We start from the raw sequence: 19901 nt of genomic DNA, 5'->3' as shown, positions 1-19901 counted from the left end.
CAGTTCCCTTGAACAGCAAAGTCTATCCCCAGCAGCTCTTGCACAGAGCAATCCTGTAAAACAGGAGAGGGTAAAAGCTTAACTTTCCTTTGGGTAGTGGGGAATATTTCTAATACAGAAGGCTACCAGCAGCTTAAAATAAAACTTAGCTAGGAACTCATGGGTCGATTGTGTTTAACTTTGAGTTTTTATCTTTTTTCTCACACAGTAACCCTTCCCTTATTAAAAACATGCAGAGCAGCCACGCCTACTGCACACCTCTCAATGCAGCTTTACAGGTAAGATTGATGGCCATCCCGAATATGCAGCAGAGGCACATGTCTCCCCCACTCATTTCAAAATATATTAGCCTCGCTCTAATTAGATATTAAATTTTAATTCCGTTAAACTTTTTTCTTAAGTGCACAAAGCATCGTACTCCCTGGAGGCAAACACATCGGGCTGCTTCAGCATTAGCAGGATGCTTAGCATTTTGAATATTGTGGCAAAAAAATTAAAAGTTCACTTATTAATATTTATCAGCAGTATCATAATTTCCATCCTCTTATTTCAGAATTTCACTTGAGGCAAAAATACCACAAGTGTAATTACTCTAGCACAGCTATTAATGTGCTGGATGATAGGCCACTGTATCACATGACCTTCTATTGTTCACAGGTTTAAAGTGAAAGCTGAGCTTTGTATTTCTCCTGCTTCTTTTAATGTCCATTTTCTCATGTGTTTTGAGGGACTAGGTAGTTTGAGTTTGTCTCACTTGGGTAAGTAAACTGTTATTAAAACAGTAGAAGTGCTTAAGAAATAAGTGTAGGTTTCCAGCAGGTTGGTCAAGATTACATAATAACTACACAGAATGTCTGCTTTCTACTGATGAACCAAACACTTGTTACATCACCAGTGGTCCTGGGGCCCTGGGGAATGCAACAGTCTGAGTAAGAGGGAGGAGACACCCAGCATTTTACTTACTGTGGCACTTTTCAGTTACCACATTGTCAAGTTGTGTTTCCAGTCAAAGAATTACTCTTGAGTCCCTAAATATAGTGCTCAAGTTCCCCACAGAAGTTCATAGGGAGAAATATCCTTTGGGCCAGTGCTCTTGTTTGTTTTTTATTTACCCAGCCTGTCCTAAAAGATAGGCCAAAGGAATCTTTGTAACTTGTAGATGAAAAGCAGTCTGCCTCTGGTAATCCAACACTATGGCAGACTTCTATTACCTCACCTGTTCCCCATGGGGGCTGTGGCAGCCAGACACTGGTTCTTAGATGCTATGCTGGTGTGTGCCCTTCCAAATGCATAAACATATAAAACATTTCTTAGAATAGAGCACCAATAGGGAAACAAAAACTGAATAGCCATTTGAGATACTTGGCATTATGGGAACAGGATAGGGAAGGAGGAGATACCGACAGGAGCCTGGTTCTCACTGTTTAGTAAGCAAATATTTATTGAGCATGTACTCGCTGCCCTGCAAAACTGTTTTGCCTGATCCCCAGCAGCATCTTAAGGCTCCTGCTGGATATGCCTCTTACACAGTTCAGCTCCAAATTCACTGAACTTAGCATTTCAGTAATTATATTTATTTTTAGTCTGAACTAAATTTAATAGGAGAAACTACTTTCTGTGTTTCTTTTAATTACTTGTAGTTTACACCATAACTTTGGAAGAGTAAATGAAAGTGCGCTTAGGTGCTGCCACTGTAAATATCATTGATTAGTAACTTATTTTCTTTAGAGTGTTGTGAAGAATGAATTTAAAGACTGCAATGTCTGGAATAGTATTAAATTGAAAGCACATTTTACATTCATGATGCAGAAATGCTAAATAAATAAATAAATAAATAAATAAATAAATAAATAAAAATGATCACCCTGGATTCCTTCCCTTAACTATGTGACTGATTTCAATTAGTATGCTTTATCCTTACAAAACTGTTCGTGTCTTCTCTCCAAGCCATTTGCTTTTGCATCCTCTGTACACTTCCTTGTTCCTGTGGCAGCCAAAAACCATCCTGTCATTTTCCAAGAACAGTCTATACCAAGGCAAATAAGTTGCTAAAAATTCATGGTTTGAGGGGTGGATTATTTCCCTCTCTTCTATGAATTTGGATCCTCAATCAGTAGACAGTTATAAGGTAACTTTCTTCTGTGCAAATTGAATAAAAGATTCTACCAGCAGGCCTTCTTTTTCATTATCACCCATTTCCAAAGACAAGTTAAAATAATAGTGGAACAATATCTTTAAAAAATTACTAGAGCAACATAATGCATGATATACAGTTTATAAAATAGGACAGCAGAATCCACTACAGAAATAAAACATGGAACTTGGGACAGATTGCATTATGCTCTGAAAAAGTGAAGTAACTAAGGGTAACCGTAAAGCTTCGTATTTATAGACTGCCTTTCCCCTGAGGATCTCAGAGCAGTTAATGTTCCAGAAGCAGTGGTACTTACGGACTTCTGCACCATTACTTAAGCACCTTCATTTCTTTGGCAGAGGTGCCGGTTTGACATGAAGCCACACACTGTGCAGAGGATCATTTATATAATTAAGTCCATTATAAAACATGTGACATGCCTGCTCCTAGGGGACATTGACTACAGAGAAACAGGCATAAGCAGTTGATAAAAAATTTTCTAACCTGGATTGCTCTGATTATTCGCTCAACAAAGAATATTCAAGAGAGAGGTTACAGAATCTCTTTGTTGCCCCTTTGTAATTTTTTAAAGAGACAAAGATGGTTTTCTTCACATAACATCTTGTCTGACAGTCAGGGATTGAGTATAAGGGGGATCACCTTGGCTGACTTTCTTCACTGCCGTAGTTGGGTCCCCACCTATGTTCTAAGATTCAATCTCAATCAGAAATGGTTTAAACTAGAGCACTGTTGAGAACCAAGAAGAATAAATATTTATCCCAGGAGAGTTATCCTGACCACAGAGTGATCAACTCATCCAAACAATGCTTTGGTTTTTTTGTTTGTTTTGTTTTGTTTTGTACCAGGGATTGAACTCACGACCTCGCACTTGCTAGGTAGGTGCTTCCACCACTGAGCCTCATACCAGCAACTCTTAAAAATCATTTCATTTTTGTTTTGACTTCTAAGTGAATCTGCTGAAATATTAAGCTAACCACGGCCTTTTGTTTGCCCCTGACAGTAGCTTAACAGTGAGTGTGTGCTGTGAACATTGCTTTCTGGTGTTTCCATGACAGGGAAAGGTGTGACCACTTCATTGTCTAAAATGCAGCTGGTTATCCAACTTCAGTTTGCATTAATAATACTACATCACTGCTTTTCCCAGAACTGTAAAAATGCTTTATTTCATTTATAAGTGATCTAGTGAAAAAAGTACTTAATGCAAACCATTTAACACAAGAGGAAAGTGGCGAATGTCAATTAAAATGAGTTTATAAAAATAGGATATTTTCCCTACTTTTTAAAAGAAGGCAGTATAATACATCCAAAAGCAGAGGAAAGGAAAAGCTGTAGACTTGCAGAGGACCCAGCTTTGAAATAGTCTGTTAGGCACCACTGGATTGGGTGAGTGGGTACTGGCCTCAGATGGACTTATCTCTAGAAAGCATTTCTGGCTTTGGAGTTCATACAGTGAGTGAGGCTTCAATTGTCATGCTAGGCAGACACCCTGCTGCCCAGCTTTGCTCCCTTTTTTCTTCATAGTTGGCTCATACCTTTTCTTTATTGCCAGGATTTCCGGAATAGTTTGGACTCTTGCTTGATGGGCCAATTGAAGTCACCATGCCAGATTGTCTTGTGATTGTACTTTTTTCTCATTTGGATGGAAAACCAGGCATAGTGTAGTCTGCAAGAGGACAGTTTTGATAAATCTTGGTCTAATTACTGCTGCCAGTTTTTCCAAGTCTGTCCTGTTCAATAAAATGAAAAACCACTGTGTCCCAACCGTTCACAAATGAAACAAATGCAGACATTTTAGTCTAATAATATATTTGGCTACTGTCTCCTTTGTAGACAGGATGGGCATTTTATTCAAAGGTAAGAAGGTAGGAAGTAAACAGTATCCTACCACAAAATGCGAGTAAGTTTTTTTCTTCCATTTCCACTTTTTTGCTGACACTCATTTGGAGTGATTTTGTCACCTTTAATATGGATGTGCATGGGCACCAAGAAGAAATAAGATTTAGAGCTTCCTTTTTGCCAGAGATTTTTCTTTGGGCCTAAAGTCCCAAGTGACTGCAGTGTTACCCTCAACTGATTATCTCAAACTTCACTAAACAGATTGAAAAACCATTCAAACAGAAATGATGAGGGAAGATAAAAATTGATTCCAATTCTATAATCTTTTCCTTTTCTATAGGATCTAAGAGGTAAATGTTTATGGACGTTCTCATAAATTTGAGCAGTATGGCCAGAATAATCGGATCAGATCTCTGCTATCCAATAGTGGAGTCATCAAAATGGATAAGAAATGAGAATTCCATTATATTTCACTCTGATCTAGAAATATTCAGTTTCTCTTGAAAAAAAAATCAGATATAAATCTCACACTAAATATCCCTGTCTAAGCCATGTGACTGTGCCAAGCATGACCAAATTGAGTACTTACTCTCAAAGGGCACTTTGCTTCCTCCAGTTAGTTTTTCAAAACCAAAACCCTACTTGGGGCATGTGCACAAGTCACTTTTAAAGCCGTATCCTTCTGCACTTCTTTGAAATCTGTGTTTGCCAACCATGCTACGATGACTTTAAACAGGAGTTTATTGAATACACCTATAATTCATAGCTTGCTTGTCTTGCATACCCCGTATCTTCATAAGTTTTCTCCTGGTTGATGCAGGCTTCAATGGCTGAGAACAGTATACCTCTATACACTACCGCTTCCATGGGAAATCCCACTCTGGGCAACTTAGCCAGCGCCATACGAGAGGAGCTGAATGGGGCCATGGAGCACACGAACAGCAATGAGAGTGACAGCAGTCCAGGCAGATCCCCTATGCAAGCTGTGTGAGTATTGTTGACCCAAATGATCTCTGCATCAGGTCCCCACTGCCTGCTTTGTATGCACACAGAACCTTTTCTGGCCTCTTCATATTCCTTTCCTGTAGTTTCTGATTTCGTGGGACACAGGAAGAAATTTGTGCGTCTAGAAATGTTAATGAATAAAAGGATTATTTGTTAATTTTCTCATTAAAAGTAATCAGCTTCATCTACAAGTGCACAGGGCAGTAAAATGGAAAGCATGTTTGCTTTCTTTTTTCTGCTTTATATCTGAGGCTATTATTTAAACCTCACTGTAGTGCTCTCCAAAATTTAGAACGCATACCTAGAAAAGCTTGCAATTGATTGAATGTTTCAGCATGCCAAACTAGCAGAAAGAAAGATGCTTGTTTATTTGGTTATTCGTGCTAAGTTTAACAGTGTGAATGCAATGGTACAACGTTATTACCAAGCATTAATGATGGCACAAATGAAAGGCGGCATGATTTATAGATTGCTCTTAAAATATCAAAAGGAAAATTAATAGGAGCATTATAGTAGCAGACGGCAATGTAATGAGTGCACATATAACTGAAGTGTGATAGGTGATGGTAGCCCACGCTGCATGTGAATGCCACCAGGTTATGACACCTTTTGGGTGGGTCACAGGAGAGATTTGGTACTACTAAAATAACCCCTCTCCCTCCTATGAACATTTCTAAAGCAGACAAAAGAAACCACATTATTCCAGATGATTGAATTTGCAGAGGATGCTGTGGAATGAGAGGCTCTCCCTTTTAGTGAATTTCTGCAAAACTGTGGCCTACTTTAAGTGAATAAACCAATTCAGTGTTTGCAGTTCTGTCAGCTCCTGGAATAGGCCACTGTCTACACATTCTGAATTACTGACCAACATCTTATTTTAAGATGATTTGAGTGATAGGAATGGAAAATATGACCTGCAGCAATTAGAAACACAATGAATTGGCATCTAATGACAAAGAAAAATAATGTTATCTGCCAGCATAATTGGAGGAATTGGGGAATCTGAAATTTGATTTTCTAGCATTTGGATTTCATACCCAGAGTGCTTTGAAAAGGATCTTTAAAGATGGAAATAATGATTTTTATTTATATGAAGAAGCATCTCAGCATTTACTTCACATTTTAAGAAAGTGTGCGTCTTTCACAGTAATGCTGCTATATTTCATCCTCTCTATGTTTCTGACTTTATTGTTATGTTCACACTCGTATAAATCTTTAGATCATGCTTATGGTAGAAGTATTTACTTATATAGCAAGAAAGTTTAGAGAAAATGTAAATTGGCATATGAGCTACTTTGAAGAAATATTCATTAGGGCAAATAAATGTCTGAAGTGACAGTGAAAAACAGTATTCCTCTTGTTATTTAGTACAAAAGATCTCTAGCAAGAAAAAAGTGTTTGGATCAAAGTTTCACAGGCAATTCTTTAGAATCACGCTAATTTTACTGGAGACAATAAAATCAACTATGAGTTAACTTGTTTAACAACTTTGAGTTAACCCCAGGATTACAAAAAAATCCTGTTTTACAGCAGTCATCATAATTTTAAATGAAACCATTTTCAACTGATTTTTCTTTTTAAGAAAGGAAGGAAAGCCTATGTAAAGATGTCAGAGTGTGTTGCTCAAATCTAAGGATCACACTGTCTGCTAAATGTAGTTCTGTGTCGACAGCAGATTCCCTGTGGCTGCTATCAGTGTCCTAAAAGGTTACTCTTTTTGACCCTATGCTTCCATTAAGCGAATTCTATAATGACATGGTTTTTCTTTTTGTCCCATATGCATTGCCTGCTATGATGCAAATTGTTTTTTAACTGTTCCAGTCTATTGGAATAAATCAAGTCATAAACTTTATGGCAGGGCTTACAGAACCTTGTTAAGATGACAGCCCAGCTAATTCCTAGTTTTGAAACAGAACTCTTGATTCTTACCCTTTTTGTGTGTTTCTTTTTTTTTTTTAACACTAAAAAGTAGACACAGTTATGGCTTTGGGGCATTACATTTTTATCCTGAGAGGAGCTAAAAGAGCCACAAAGCAAAATACTGCATGCTGTCATGCACCCCCAGAACACAATGCATTTACACACCAGTCAGCTTTATTTAAAAACTCTTGTGTTCCCAGAGTGGCTAAACAAAGGAATTACTCAGATGTAAGGGGAAGGGGAATGTGTGGTTTTGCACAGTTATTCACTGGTAGGCTTTACAGAAGTAAATGTTGGAGAGAAGGGTAGTGGGGCAAGGTGCCTGAAGGCTTCCAAAGGGCAAAATGTACATGGTGAGTCCTTGAGTACCAGTTTCTAGGAGACACTGGATGTATAAGAAATACTGTGTCTTAAATAATTTGCATTTTACATGAGAATCCATTGTTTAGTTACTTCTGTTTGTTGCACGCAGATTACCTGCTCATCCAAAAAATGCACTGAGATCAGGTTTCCTGTTTCTGGAGTCTTCAAAGCCTTGTTATCTAACCTGATTGCCACTCAGTGGGTCTAGCTCTTAACATTTTTGGGAGTCCCATCACATGTAAGGCACTCACATGTACATCTAGCCAGCCTAACAGGGTCATTAAATGACTTTGGGTATATAAATAATCAATAGATTTGGGAAAAACAAAAAATTCTCTGATATTGTGAGGTTTTTTTTTTTTTTTTTTTTTTGGAGATATTCCAAAAGATATTTGGAGTCATTTTTGCTGCTGTTGTGCATAGCTTAACAAAACATTTGTCACAGTCTACAGTTATAAAGCAAGAATTTCATTAAGACATTTCTGTTTTGTTTTAAGAAGTCCGATCTTCACCTCCCACTCAAAGCTTTATATTACCTTATGTGATCAGATTCCAGATTATAAAAAGATTAATAAGCTTATAGTGTAAAAAATAAGAGTAGGAGGAATATTAATCTGAAAAATAATATTTGAGCCTCAGTACATGGCTAAAAAAACCCAAGATTCCCATCCAGTGAGCATTACCAAAACCATTGGGTCAGAGGAGATAAAGTAATTTATGAAGTAACAATTTTCTACAGTGAAACTATGAAAGTGAAACCTAAAGTAGTCTGTGTTGTTAGTAATGTAAGAAACATGGTTTAAGTAGCCTGCAAATAACCCAGACATGCCAAGCAACAAATTTTTAAAAATAATGCTGAGTACTGATGAGATTTTCAGTTGATACAGCCCCTTTGGAAATTAATATCACAGTAAATCAGAAGAACCATAAAGATATTTTGACCTTTGCTCCTCCAACAATTCCTTTCTTAGAAATTTATCTAAAGAGATAAATCAACAGAAGTAGAAAGATTAATGGATAAAAAATGGTTAGTGTGCTATGCAAAAGGGGGACAAAAGAGGAACACAAAAGGCCCAGTAGTTAGGAACTGACATACATTTTTGTTAACAGAGGATGCTCACATAGCCATAAAAGTAACAACTAAAAAGCTAACAAAATAAATATACCTCCTGTGCCTGTGACACCTGCAGTATGAATTGCAGTGGGAGACAGACAAAAGTAAAAACTAACCTTAATAAGCAGTTGATTAGTGATTTTGTTTCATAACAGAAATCAAACTCAGGACATTGTGCTTGCCAGGCAAGCTCTTTGCCCCTGAGCAATATCCCCAACCCATGATTTTTTTTTTTTTTTTTAAAGTAATGATATCCTGTACACCTAGTTGGTCACAGAACAATGTCAGGGATCCTTAACAGGATGAACCACACAGGTGTGTGACTTACGCAGTCTCATAGCACACTGTGTTCTACTTCGCTCTTGAAATTCTTAATTTTTGTGCCAGACCCCTGCATTTTTATTTTGCGCTGGGCTTTGCAGATTGTGTCACAGGCCTGAGTCTGATCACAGAAATACAGATAAATAAAACTGTTAAAAATTAAATGTAGATGGAGAGCACATGTAAAAAAATAGATACTGTGTAACAACTGCACTGTTTTGTTTTGCAAATGGTTTTTAAGAATATGAGTATGATTTCTAAAGCTCTTTATCTGACATGTAGCCCCAGAAACACTCGGTACGTTGTACTAATTTTAGAGTCAATTGATTCTGAAGGTTCACATCTTCAAGGGCAGTCCAGAACACTCCTGTTTGTTTTTAAATGGTTCAAGGGGCCTTTGGGGTTTGCACACAGTATCAATTATTTAGGAAGCCTGCCATCCCCAGGACCTCCTCTTACTACTAATACTTGATAATGTCAATTAAAAAAATCCCCTCTTCTGCATTCCATCCCAGAGATGGGAGCATTTTAACTTGAATGGTTATTTTACATATCAAAAGCCCTGCAATAGAAAGTAATTTGTATTTGTAAAGGATCAGTTGTAAATATGATTTACGGAACAACATTTCTCAATTGTTATCAGAGTGGTTTTGTGTGATCGGCCCCATCCCTGTGAACCAAGCATTGGTCCATAATGAGAAAGTTGGCAGATCTCATCGCATCCGTGCACGTCCTGTGGCCTCTACTAGCTGGGCCTCATGTTTTGCCTTGTTTACAGCTGACAGTGTTATTATTCTGATTGGGGCTCTGCTTTCTTATCATATTGTTTTGTTGAGCGAGCCTTTTCCTCTCCGTTTGTGTTTCCTGGCAGGGCTTTTCTTGCCTTATTGACAGTTTGTAAAAATATGCATTAATTTGGAGTTTCAAGCATGTATCATGGTGTCTCTTTGCTGTGTTTGCTTGAAGTTGATTAATGATAGAACCTCGCTTGGGGTCGTCCTCTGGAGAGTTCTTTCACAGGTTCTGCATGTTAACTAGCAAAGCAGAACACACAGCAAGCCACGATTAGCCCAGCCTCTGCGCTCAATGGTCCCCACAAACCACTGTTATATTACAGATTCTCATGTCACGTAATTATTTGAAGATTGGTATTCATCCACCTAGGAAGCCACAAAGGGACCTGTTATCTGGTGTTCAAAATGTGTGGTCCAAGGACCAGCAGCAGCACTAGACTGCTCATGAGAAATGCAGAATCTCAGGCCTACCCCACATCCTTTCCACACTGCATTTTAACAAGCTCCTCAGGTGGTCAGGGTACCCAGGAAGACAGGAGAAATGCCACTGGGCAGGAGAGGCCAGCTTCTTTCAGAGATCATGCACTCTAGCCCTGTCCAAAAGAAATGTGTGCATTCATCCAAATATCCTTTCTCTGGATTCTCTAGTAGGGAAGCCACTGACCACTTGAAACATGGTGAGTGCAAACAAGAAAAGGCACACATGGTCGGCCGGGGCCCTCATATTGGACAGCACAGCTATATAGTGTGACTTTTAGATTGCGTCAAACATGAAGATTGCATTGTGCTGAGAAATAGCCCCACTGAACCTCTTGTTTGTTTCTCCAGGCATCCTGTGCACGTCAAAGAAGAGCCTCTCGATCCAGAGGAAGCTGAAGGGCCTCTATCCTTAGTGACAACAGCCAACCACAGTCCAGATTTTGACCATGACAGAGATTATGAAGATGAAGCAGTAAATGAGGACATAGAGTGAACATCTGGACTGGTCGGCCCCAAGGAAGAAGATTGGGGAAAAAAAGCAAAACAAAACACGTCAAAAAGTCAGCAGTGAAATTGTTCTCCATTTGTTGTACAGTCTGGAGGATTTTCACTACATTTTGACAACTCTGAAATGTGTTAACTCTTAGTGCCATCAAGAATCCCATTTGGGAGTATTTTTGATTTTTCTACTTTTTGTTGAAAAAAGGAATTTGTACTCTGTGCATTGGATGGACTTGTTTGGTACTTGGGATTTTCCTCTCTTAACAGTCAACATCAGTGTTGTAAATTTGCTAAACTGATTTACTTTTAGCAGCAGACTTTGAACTGTAGTCCTGCCAACGCTGGACTCTGAGGACACCCGACTGAGCTTGTGCACCTAAGCTGCAGACCAAGCCTTTGCCCAGAATTTAAGGATTCCAATGGACGACCTATTTGCACAGTACTGCATGTTGATTATCACTGCCTTTACTCTTTTTTTGTTTTGTTTTTGTTTTTTGCTTCCAGTTGGGATGGGGAAGGCCTTTGTGTGTGTGTTGGGGGGAGGGGTGAAAAAAATAATTATCCCAAACTTTTTAATGTATTGCTTTTTTTTTTTTTTTTTTTTTTTTTGGCTTCTACTATACCATTTTAAGTTCTGACCTCAGGCCTCCACTTGGGCCCATGGCCTCTTGGAGGCTTAAAGTTTTCTGTACCTTGTGATGAATGTTAATAGGTGTTTTTATTATACAAAGCTGAATGTCATTTCTTGTTCGTAGTTTTCTGTCACTCATTCCATTCTCCTACAAGACATCACCACCTTTCTCGAAAGTTGGAAAACATTCCGTTTTGGTCTTTTTCTAAAAGGTCCCATATGGTGCACTCTCTCTACACATGAAACTCCTCTCACACAAGCGTGACGTCCTGCCAGAAAGAGAATGAATGACAGAAAAAAAAAATAGAGACACACACTAGGAACAATGCAGACTCATTCCGCAAAGCAGTATTGAGGGTGGCAAGGGAATTTTCAGATTTTCTGTTTTTTTTTTTTTTTTTTTTTTTTTTTATAGTAATCATCATTAGAAAGAAATGCCACAGCATTCTACCAGCACAAGGAAACATAGGCAGTATCAGAGTGAAAGAATCTAGAGCCCCTAATATTCGAACTGCTGTTAGTCCTGCAGAATGCTCTCCCTCCTGTACATCAGTAGAGAGGGCTGCAGATTCTGTGTGACAACACAGTGGGGGTAACTGGTGAGGGTTGCTTTGTTTGCAGGACGACCAAAAGCCAGCTTCCCAAAGCAACTCTGCGGAACCTGGTGATGGCACTGAGTTTATACATCAGTTCAGATGTGCTTGGTGGCATTAGTCTGTTTGAATGCAAATTAAACTTCAGATTGAACTTGTTATGGGAGTTAATGAGGACTGAGTTCAGCAATGCTAAAAGTGTTCGTTTCAAATGTGCAAATTCATTACTGCAGTTCACTTCATTATGCAATATTTTCACATCACCCCGATATCAAAAAGTAACAGAGGATATCAGTAGAGGATCCTGTCAGCCCTGGGCTTCTGCGGAACCGCACAGGGCCTGCAGAACCTGATGGTTCTGGGTCAGTACAACCTCAGTCCTTCCCACCCGTCCACACTTCCACTTGGCGCCCACTACCCCTGACATTTATTTATCTAGGACTGTAGCTTTTATTTTTAGTTTGAGAGCCTTTTGGAGCTTAATTTATATTCTTTGTACCTTTTATTTCTAAAATTACCAAAGATATTACACAAAAGTAAATTATGTTCTCTGTTTTATGCTTTATCTGATGAAGCCAAATATCCTCTTATTGTTGATCAAAGGAGGCGAAAGAATTTAGAGGCAAATGATGAGCTATAGGCTATTGCTAACCTGAGAAAGAGAACTGCTCCTTCACCCCAGAGTAAACCCAGAAGACCAAGGAGGTAATGGAACCAAAGCTGTTACTTTTTTCTAGTAGTTGTTTCTTCTTTCTGTACCTCTTCAGAGACCAAAACTCAGTCTTATAAAGAAAGACAAATTGTGGGGCTACTGAACATGAAAACAGGACACAGTATTATAGTTATACAGAAGGAATGGAGTCCCATGTCAGAGAGAAAGAAATGAATGTATGCCACTGGAAATGAGGTGTATAATAGAGGAGAGAGTAAACACGAAATTCAGAAAGAACAGAAAAGCTTTTGTGATTGAACTAGACCACATACTAGTATTTCTAGAATTAAAAGAAAAAAACCTTTAGAACAATTGTATGCCACTTTTGTTTAAGGACTGTGCTATGAGCACTGCATTAATTTTGGCTTATCTTGGCACATATCCTCCAGTTTGGTGGGGGATTTCTTTTCCTGTCATTTTTTGTTTTTTTGTTTTGCCTTCATTTTGGACTTTGGTCAGCATTTTTAGTTAAAAAAAGAAAAAGAAAAAGTAACACTCCCGTTCACTCATAAGCTTGGTACAAAAATGCCTTTTGCAGTTGCTTTTGAAGCTTCACTCTGCTTTCTGTATCCAGGGCAGTCTGTGGTCACTCGCAGCTTCATGATGTGCAGGCAGTAGCCAGACAGGGTCATGGGAAGGGGGCCCTGTGCTTCTAAACTGAGTGGTTGCTGGTTAGTTTGGTATTCAAAAGAGGATAAAAATCTGGTAGATTAGTTCATTCTCAGCATGTGTAGCTAGACATGAGTAAAGATAACAGCATGAGAAACTGTTAGTACGCATACCTCAGTTCAACCTTTAGGGAATGATTAAAATTTTAAAAAATACATTTCACTCAGTTGCACTTAGTCGTATGTCTTGCATGCTTAGTCTAAAGACTGTAGCAAAAAAAAAGAAAAAAAAAAAGAAAAAAAGAAAATTAGAATTTACACATCTTTGCAGGCATCACAGTCCTGTAGAAGAACCAACTGAAAAAAAATTTTTTCTCAGGCTTTACAGCAAGAAAACTTCACTATGATTTTTACAATTCTGATTCTGTATCCCTTGGGGGTATTCCAGTCGCTTCTTTAGGATGGGGTTTATTATGTTGTACATATATCCCAATGTGTCTGTGTGAATCTTTGTCTTTTTTGGGGGAGGGTAGAGGGCGGTTCTTTTTTTAGATATTGTTCCTAAAAAGGAATAAATGCATACACCTGTTTGTCAAAACATCTTTGCTTTTTGTGCAACTGCTTTATATTAACAATACTAAAAAAATATCTTTGGAAAAAAACTACTGTATGTAATGGAATTGCAGAATATGCTGCACATGTATTTTATTTAGTTATCCTTGCTTTAAGAATATTGGATGACATTTCCTGACATGTGGAGGGAGAAATTCCCTAACTTTTTTTTTTCTTTTAAATTGTAACATAGTTGACAGATTTTTTTTTTTTCCTGTTCTCATTGATTGGAGCATTTTGTACAGGATTGTGCGTGTATGTGTGTGAGCGTGAGTGTGTATGTGTTCTAATCTGATTTTCTTTTTTTTTTTCTTTTTTTTTTAATACATTCATATCCCTTGTGTTTATCCTACCACTGCCTTCCTGGCTATCTAAACAAGTTCATACATCTGAAAAAGAGAAAAAAATATGTTATTTCAAAAATGTTTTCCTCTACTGCAGTAAATATTTTGCATGATGAAATTCCAGGATCACACTTTCAAAGTTTATCAGTGAAATAGTGGTTAATAATGAGGAGTGTTAAAAATACTGAACTTTTGTATGAAAAAAATACAAGGTGCCAAGATATAAAGTTAATGTTACTTTTTTTCCTCAGAGAAAAGCGTACATTAAGGAGAAAGTCCCCTGTATGAGACAAATGTACTGTCGGGAATGAGGATCCATCCTGCTTGTCCTTAGAACCTGTCCGTAGAAGACGAATTAGGCTGCCACATTAGCAATGAAGTGAACTATCAAGGCTTATTTACTTGAAGAGTGACCGCCAGTCCTGCCCCCGTCAGACAGCTCTAACACATTCCTAGCATCCTGTATCCTATCAGACCTGATAAAACCTTGGATTCTAATCTAAAATACAATGTAAATCACTAGTTTCTTAAATACCAAAAAATTTGAAATTACAAAATATTTCATTTCCTTTCCTTTCCACAGTCCAGCCAAGCTGTGTTTCCAAAAGTGCAAAACTGACTCCACTTAACAGGATTTTGAGTCTTATGGGTACCTCTGGTTAATGGCAAATTTTTCTGATATTTTGGATGTTTTGCAACCCATTTTTGCACTTGTGTTCTGAGAATGAGATTTACAATCCAAAAGGCATTTTGTGGGCCCAGCATCGCCCCTGCAATCTCTGTTCCCTCTAAGCCTTGATGGGGATGGCAAAGTCTGGACCGTCAGCGTGGTGCTTCATGTATATGTGCTGCCAGTAACAAGAATTGTTTGGTTTTGGTTTTGGTTTTGGTTTTGGTTTGTTTTGTTTTGATAAGGCATAAAAGAAACTCATTCCTTGACATCAACTGTAATTCCATCATTCCAAGTCTGTGAATACAGACAATAAAAAAAAAATGTGGTGTAGTCAGTACTAATTACTGACATGATAGCATTCTCAAATGCAATAAAAATGCTGGTTGTTCACACTGGTAGTCAAAGTCGCCACAGCCTAAGTTTTTTCCTCCTGACCTGCTGATACTGTATGTTAGGTATACGCCTCAGGTTTATCACCAGCTGCTTCCAACACACAATTAAAATCAATTATAAGTAAAAGCTTTCCTCATCAGGGAAGGCTAAAGCTTTTATCCTCAGGATAAGATTTCCAAGTGAAGGTATCCATTTAGAGAATTGGGAAGAGGTAAGAAAGGGGGGCTCTCTGTTCACTTGAGGAAGTAGTACACTCTTATTTCTCTTCATCAAATTTTATAAAGAAAAACAATGTTTAATAACTAGCATTAAGAGCAAACTAAAATTTCAGAGGAAAGCAATTTCATGAATAATTCATTAAAATTTCACATCTGCAAGATTAGTCATCCAAATAAAATGCTAATGTCAAAAACATGCACCGTCTATAATATTCTCATCAAGAAATCTTTTTGCATATAATGATAAATGCTTAGATTAGAACAAATGATTTTATAAAAATATTCTATCAAAAGTCTGCTAGATGACTACATTCAATGGGGAGAAAATAGTGGAAATCTAGTACCTCCGTGTCCCACGAAAACCATCTTGGTTGAAATTTTTTAAATGTACCCTCAGCAAAACATTGCTGTTTCTCTTGAGTAGTATTCTATATCATGTAGTCTAGGGATTAATGAATTAAAGCATCATCTTTCAGCATAAATAAAATTGCCAGTATACTAAACGCAGTGCTGTATAAAGCCAACCCCATGTTAACTTAAAAACTGTTTCACATATATAATTCCAAACACATTATGCGAGCCAGGAGATGGTTGCAGTCTTTATTCAGCAGTTGTTGCCGAGGAGCAATATGTAAGCATTCTTTCCCAGCACTGTTTGAAAGAAACTCCTATTAGGAAAGTTTTCCATTTCCTTTTTACAAGGAGGTTTTGCTTGTAAGTTGCAAAGGAATATCCTTGTTGGCCACCATCTGCAGCCCTCAGTCTGATCATCAGCAAACCATCTAATTTTCACCTGACCACCAAGAAAGAAAATGTCAGAGTTAATTGAAATTTCCTTAATTGCAAGCCTGTAGCATAAATACTGTTACACAGTTGGTTAAAGTAGATATGTACATTTATTTCTTTTAATAAAGAACCTGTGTAAGTGAATATCTTGCTGGCTGATGCACAGATTATTTTTAATTTTATTCAAGAAATTCTAAACAGGAACATGCTTACATTATTTATTTCAGGCTTGCTCTTCAGAAATACAAGGCGGCAAACCCAAAGTAAGAGTTTTTCTTTTAAGTGGGGACCTTAAGACTAATTTGACATCAAAACAGGTAGCTTCATGATTCAACAACCTCTCCTTTACCCTTTCCCAACAGATAAATAGCCTTTCTTACTAGATTATATACTGATAATATTACGCATTCACACAGCATAGTAATTATAATTTATCTTTTAGGTTCATTGTGGTTAACTCAAAAGTATTCGTTCTAAGAAAGTTGGGCCTCAAACTTTCATTTAAGTTATTGGTTGATGAAAGCTTTAAGACAATTCACATTGGAGGGAAATTAAATTAAATAATAAAAACACTGATTTAACCCTGGAACAATATTTGTATTAGAAAACCATCACTCTAATATAACATACTTATATTTATTTTTAAACTATTTTTTGAAGAAACAGCCCTAGGTCATCTTATTTCTATTCTGATTGTAGTCACATATATTGGTATTTATATATATATTAACATATCCATTTACCCATTTGAAATTATTAATGGTCTTTTTGGTGGGGGGGGGCACTTATATGAAGAATATAGGAGGGAAACAGACAAGCTTCATGTTATAATGTTAATTTGAAGGTAACCGGCCTTTCAAGAATTAATTTCAGCTAAAGCAATAATCATTATTTACCAGCGTGTGACATTTTTATCACTCATCATATTAGCAAAATTCCATTGAAAATGCTAAAATGGTTCGTCATAAGGCAGATAACTGCTCGAGCTGTAAAAATGACCAATACAAGTGCCGGTACTCAAACATTAAATTATACTGTAATTAATAAAGACAGTTAAACTGTCTACTAGCAACAGCAATTTAGGTAACCACATTGGATCGGCTATAAATTGTAACTACATTAAAATTCCAGAAATATTAGCAATATGGATTACTTGATGGAAGTTCGTGCTGATCACCAACTCTCTCTCTTTTTTTTTTTTTTTTTTTTTTTTTTAACAACGGAAGCACAGGTCAGGTTGACCACAAATCCATGGGTGAAGATCAGGCTTGAGCACTTTTAATCTTGTGAAACAAGCAATTACAAATAGTTGCATCGATTTGTTAAAAAGCTTTAGGTGACATAAATTGTTTCCTGTTTAGCTTATTGCTCTGATACATAAATGTCACCAAGACCAGTATTAATCAGTGCCATTGAACAACAAGGGTGGCTGATAGGGCTCCCAATCAAGAATCTGTCAGACCCTTTGTGAACGTTTCTGAGGGACAGTGCTCACCAACTCCTTTCTCAGTAATGACAGAGGAAGGGAAATGTGTTTTGTAAAATAAGATCTTCAGCACCAGCTTAATTTGGGGTCCTAAACAAAGTTGCAGGATTTTGGACTTGCTTTTTTGCCACTTGACATGAGACACCACATTTTTAAAATATCTTCTAAATAGAATAAATATTTGCAAGGCACTTCAGGCCCTCAAAAGCTGACACATTTTGTCCTCAATATGTGATACTATATGTGTTTCCTTGGGTTTTTATTTCCATACTCAAAATGCAATTTTAAATGGCTTGTGCACATTATTGACTTAACATAAATCAAATGTATCATATATACTTTCTTTAGGTTGGCATGCCAGTTAGAAAAATATGTGAAATTCTGGGGAGGAGGAGGCTGGAGAAAATTATTAAATAGAAGTTTTTACTGTAATAGAATATTAATGTAAGCCAATGCTCATTTGCCATTAGGCTGATCCTTTCTTAACATACACGTGCTTTTTATTATTTTGCACTCAAGCAAAAATTCCACATTCAAAGACTTTCCATCTAGTCAGGAATGTCTCTGGCAAGAAACATGTCTTTCAAGAAATCCTGACCTCCAGAAAGACAGCAAGCTTCATCCACACTGAGCATTAGCACACTGCGAGGAACACAAACGCCCTTCCAAAATTTAAGATAAAACACTGGCCAACGATGTGGAATAGGGAGAAACAGTTCTTTAAATCTTTCATTGCTACTCCATCAGCACACAGATGAAAATGTTTGATTTGCAACATAAAAGATTCATTAATTACCACTTGAATATTTAAAGCTAGTTTGCAGTCTAACAGAGATAGATAAAGCAGTGAATTAAAACCTCTAATACAATTGTAAAAATATTTCAGTAAGTTTACTCATGTTATGATTTAGGGAGTGATTCAAGCATTCTTATGGAATAGAGTCTTAGCGGTTTTCAAGTGTGTATTCGAAGGAAGGAACTAAGTGCTGGGAATAATTTGCTTCTCACTTTCGAATATTTACTAATAATTTATTTTTTATTCAAACTTGCTATCTTAGGGCCTGGGGATTTAGCCCAGAGGCATAAGCGCCTGCCTTGCAAGCAGGCAGTTCGATCCCTGGTACCGATAAAAACGAAAAAGACCAAACTTGCTATCTTATGACTCCATGGATAGAAAGAAAAAATGTAACAAGCAGGTCAAGCATTATGTGTTTCGGTGAGAAAATAAAATTATTTTAAAAGTATCCAGCTGCCTGCGGACTCAGAAGCTATCAAATAAAAATTTTCCTTCCCACAAAATGCATCACATTTAAAAAACACCAAACTCCAAAAACTTGCATAGTAGCCTCTCTGCCCAGAGTCTGATTTTATCAGCACTGATTTCATGAGATGTTTCAGTGTTTGCATCCTGGGATCCTGGAAGTAGACCTTTATGGTCTACTTAAGGCATCTTTGATATTCTGAATACCAGGTTACCATTTTTCAGCTCTATCCTTAAGGAACAGGGTGATTTTGGCAACTTACTTCATCTCTTTGGTCCACAGCTTCCTTTTGTTGTTAGTTGAAGACATTTAACCAAGTGGTGAAAGGGTCCCTTCCCATTTTAAAGTTCTATAATTTTAATAACATATTCTCCCTCGAGGACTTTTTTTGATGAAATCTTCACCATAGAAGAATTTGTACAATGCTCCATATTTCATCAATAGTATAAGCTTGTCTTACTGAGCTGTGCCTTGTGTCATACTCGATTAGAAGCTAATTTCACTAGCATGCATGCTTCTTTCCTTCCATCCATCTGGGCATCTATCTGGCCATCTATCCACCCACAAGTTCATTTATGCATTAAATGCATAAAATGACCTGCTCAAACCCAACCCAAGAGATCCAGCTGGGAATAAGATAGGCACAGCCCTTGATTTTATGGTACCTCAATCACAGGGAAGAGAGTTCTTAAACATGAGATTGTATTGCAGTGCACTCAGTGCAAATGAGAGGGAAGCTCAGGAAGGCCACTTAAGTCCACTGGAGACACTCAGGGTTGGCTTCCTAGAAAATGCAGTGTCTAGCTCAATCGCAAAGATGTCAAAGCTTATGCCAGCAGGAACAAGGGAGGAGAAAGTTCTAAGCTAAAGAAATAGGGTTCTTTCATAGCCTGGGTTACAAGCAACGTGGGGCATCAGAGCAGAGATCAGCAAGTTATAGAAAGACTGAATAAAGTTCTCATTCAGATATCAATTATCAGACAAGATAATTCTAATTGTGAACAGTGCCAGCAATACAGCTGAGCTCAGCAATTACTCAGGAGGTAGGCTCAGTCAAGATAATTGTTCTGCCCCTCTCCAGTCCTTCCCTGCCA

At 37.6% G+C, this 19901-nt stretch overlaps 1 protein-coding gene across 13 annotated transcripts in view; it reads left to right on the top strand.

Moving 5' to 3' along the window:
• Foxp1 (forkhead box P1) overlaps window positions 1–15060 on the top strand; it is a 562135-nt gene extending 547075 nt beyond the window's left edge. For all 13 annotated transcript variants that reach the window (XM_063260468.1, XM_063260472.1, XM_063260471.1 and 10 more), the window contains 3 exons: window positions 209–278; window positions 4812–4978; window positions 10337–15060. In XM_063260468.1, coding sequence (XP_063116538.1) covers window positions 209–278; window positions 4812–4978; window positions 10337–10481 — 382 coding nt within the window. In that variant the 3' untranslated portion in view covers window positions 10482–15060. The remainder of the gene's footprint in view (window positions 1–208; window positions 279–4811; window positions 4979–10336) is intronic.
• Window positions 15061–19901: the final 4841 nt, after the last annotated feature.

This window comes from Cavia porcellus, unplaced genomic scaffold, assembly GCF_034190915.1.
Source record: "Cavia porcellus strain 051 isolate PalLab524CR breed Dunkin Hartley unplaced genomic scaffold, mCavPor4.1 scaffold_13, whole genome shotgun sequence".
In the NCBI taxonomy this organism is placed as follows: Eukaryota; Metazoa; Chordata; class Mammalia; order Rodentia; family Caviidae; genus Cavia; species Cavia porcellus.
Note: the sequence above shows the minus strand (reverse complement) of the source record. Positions and strands in the feature narration are given on the sequence as shown.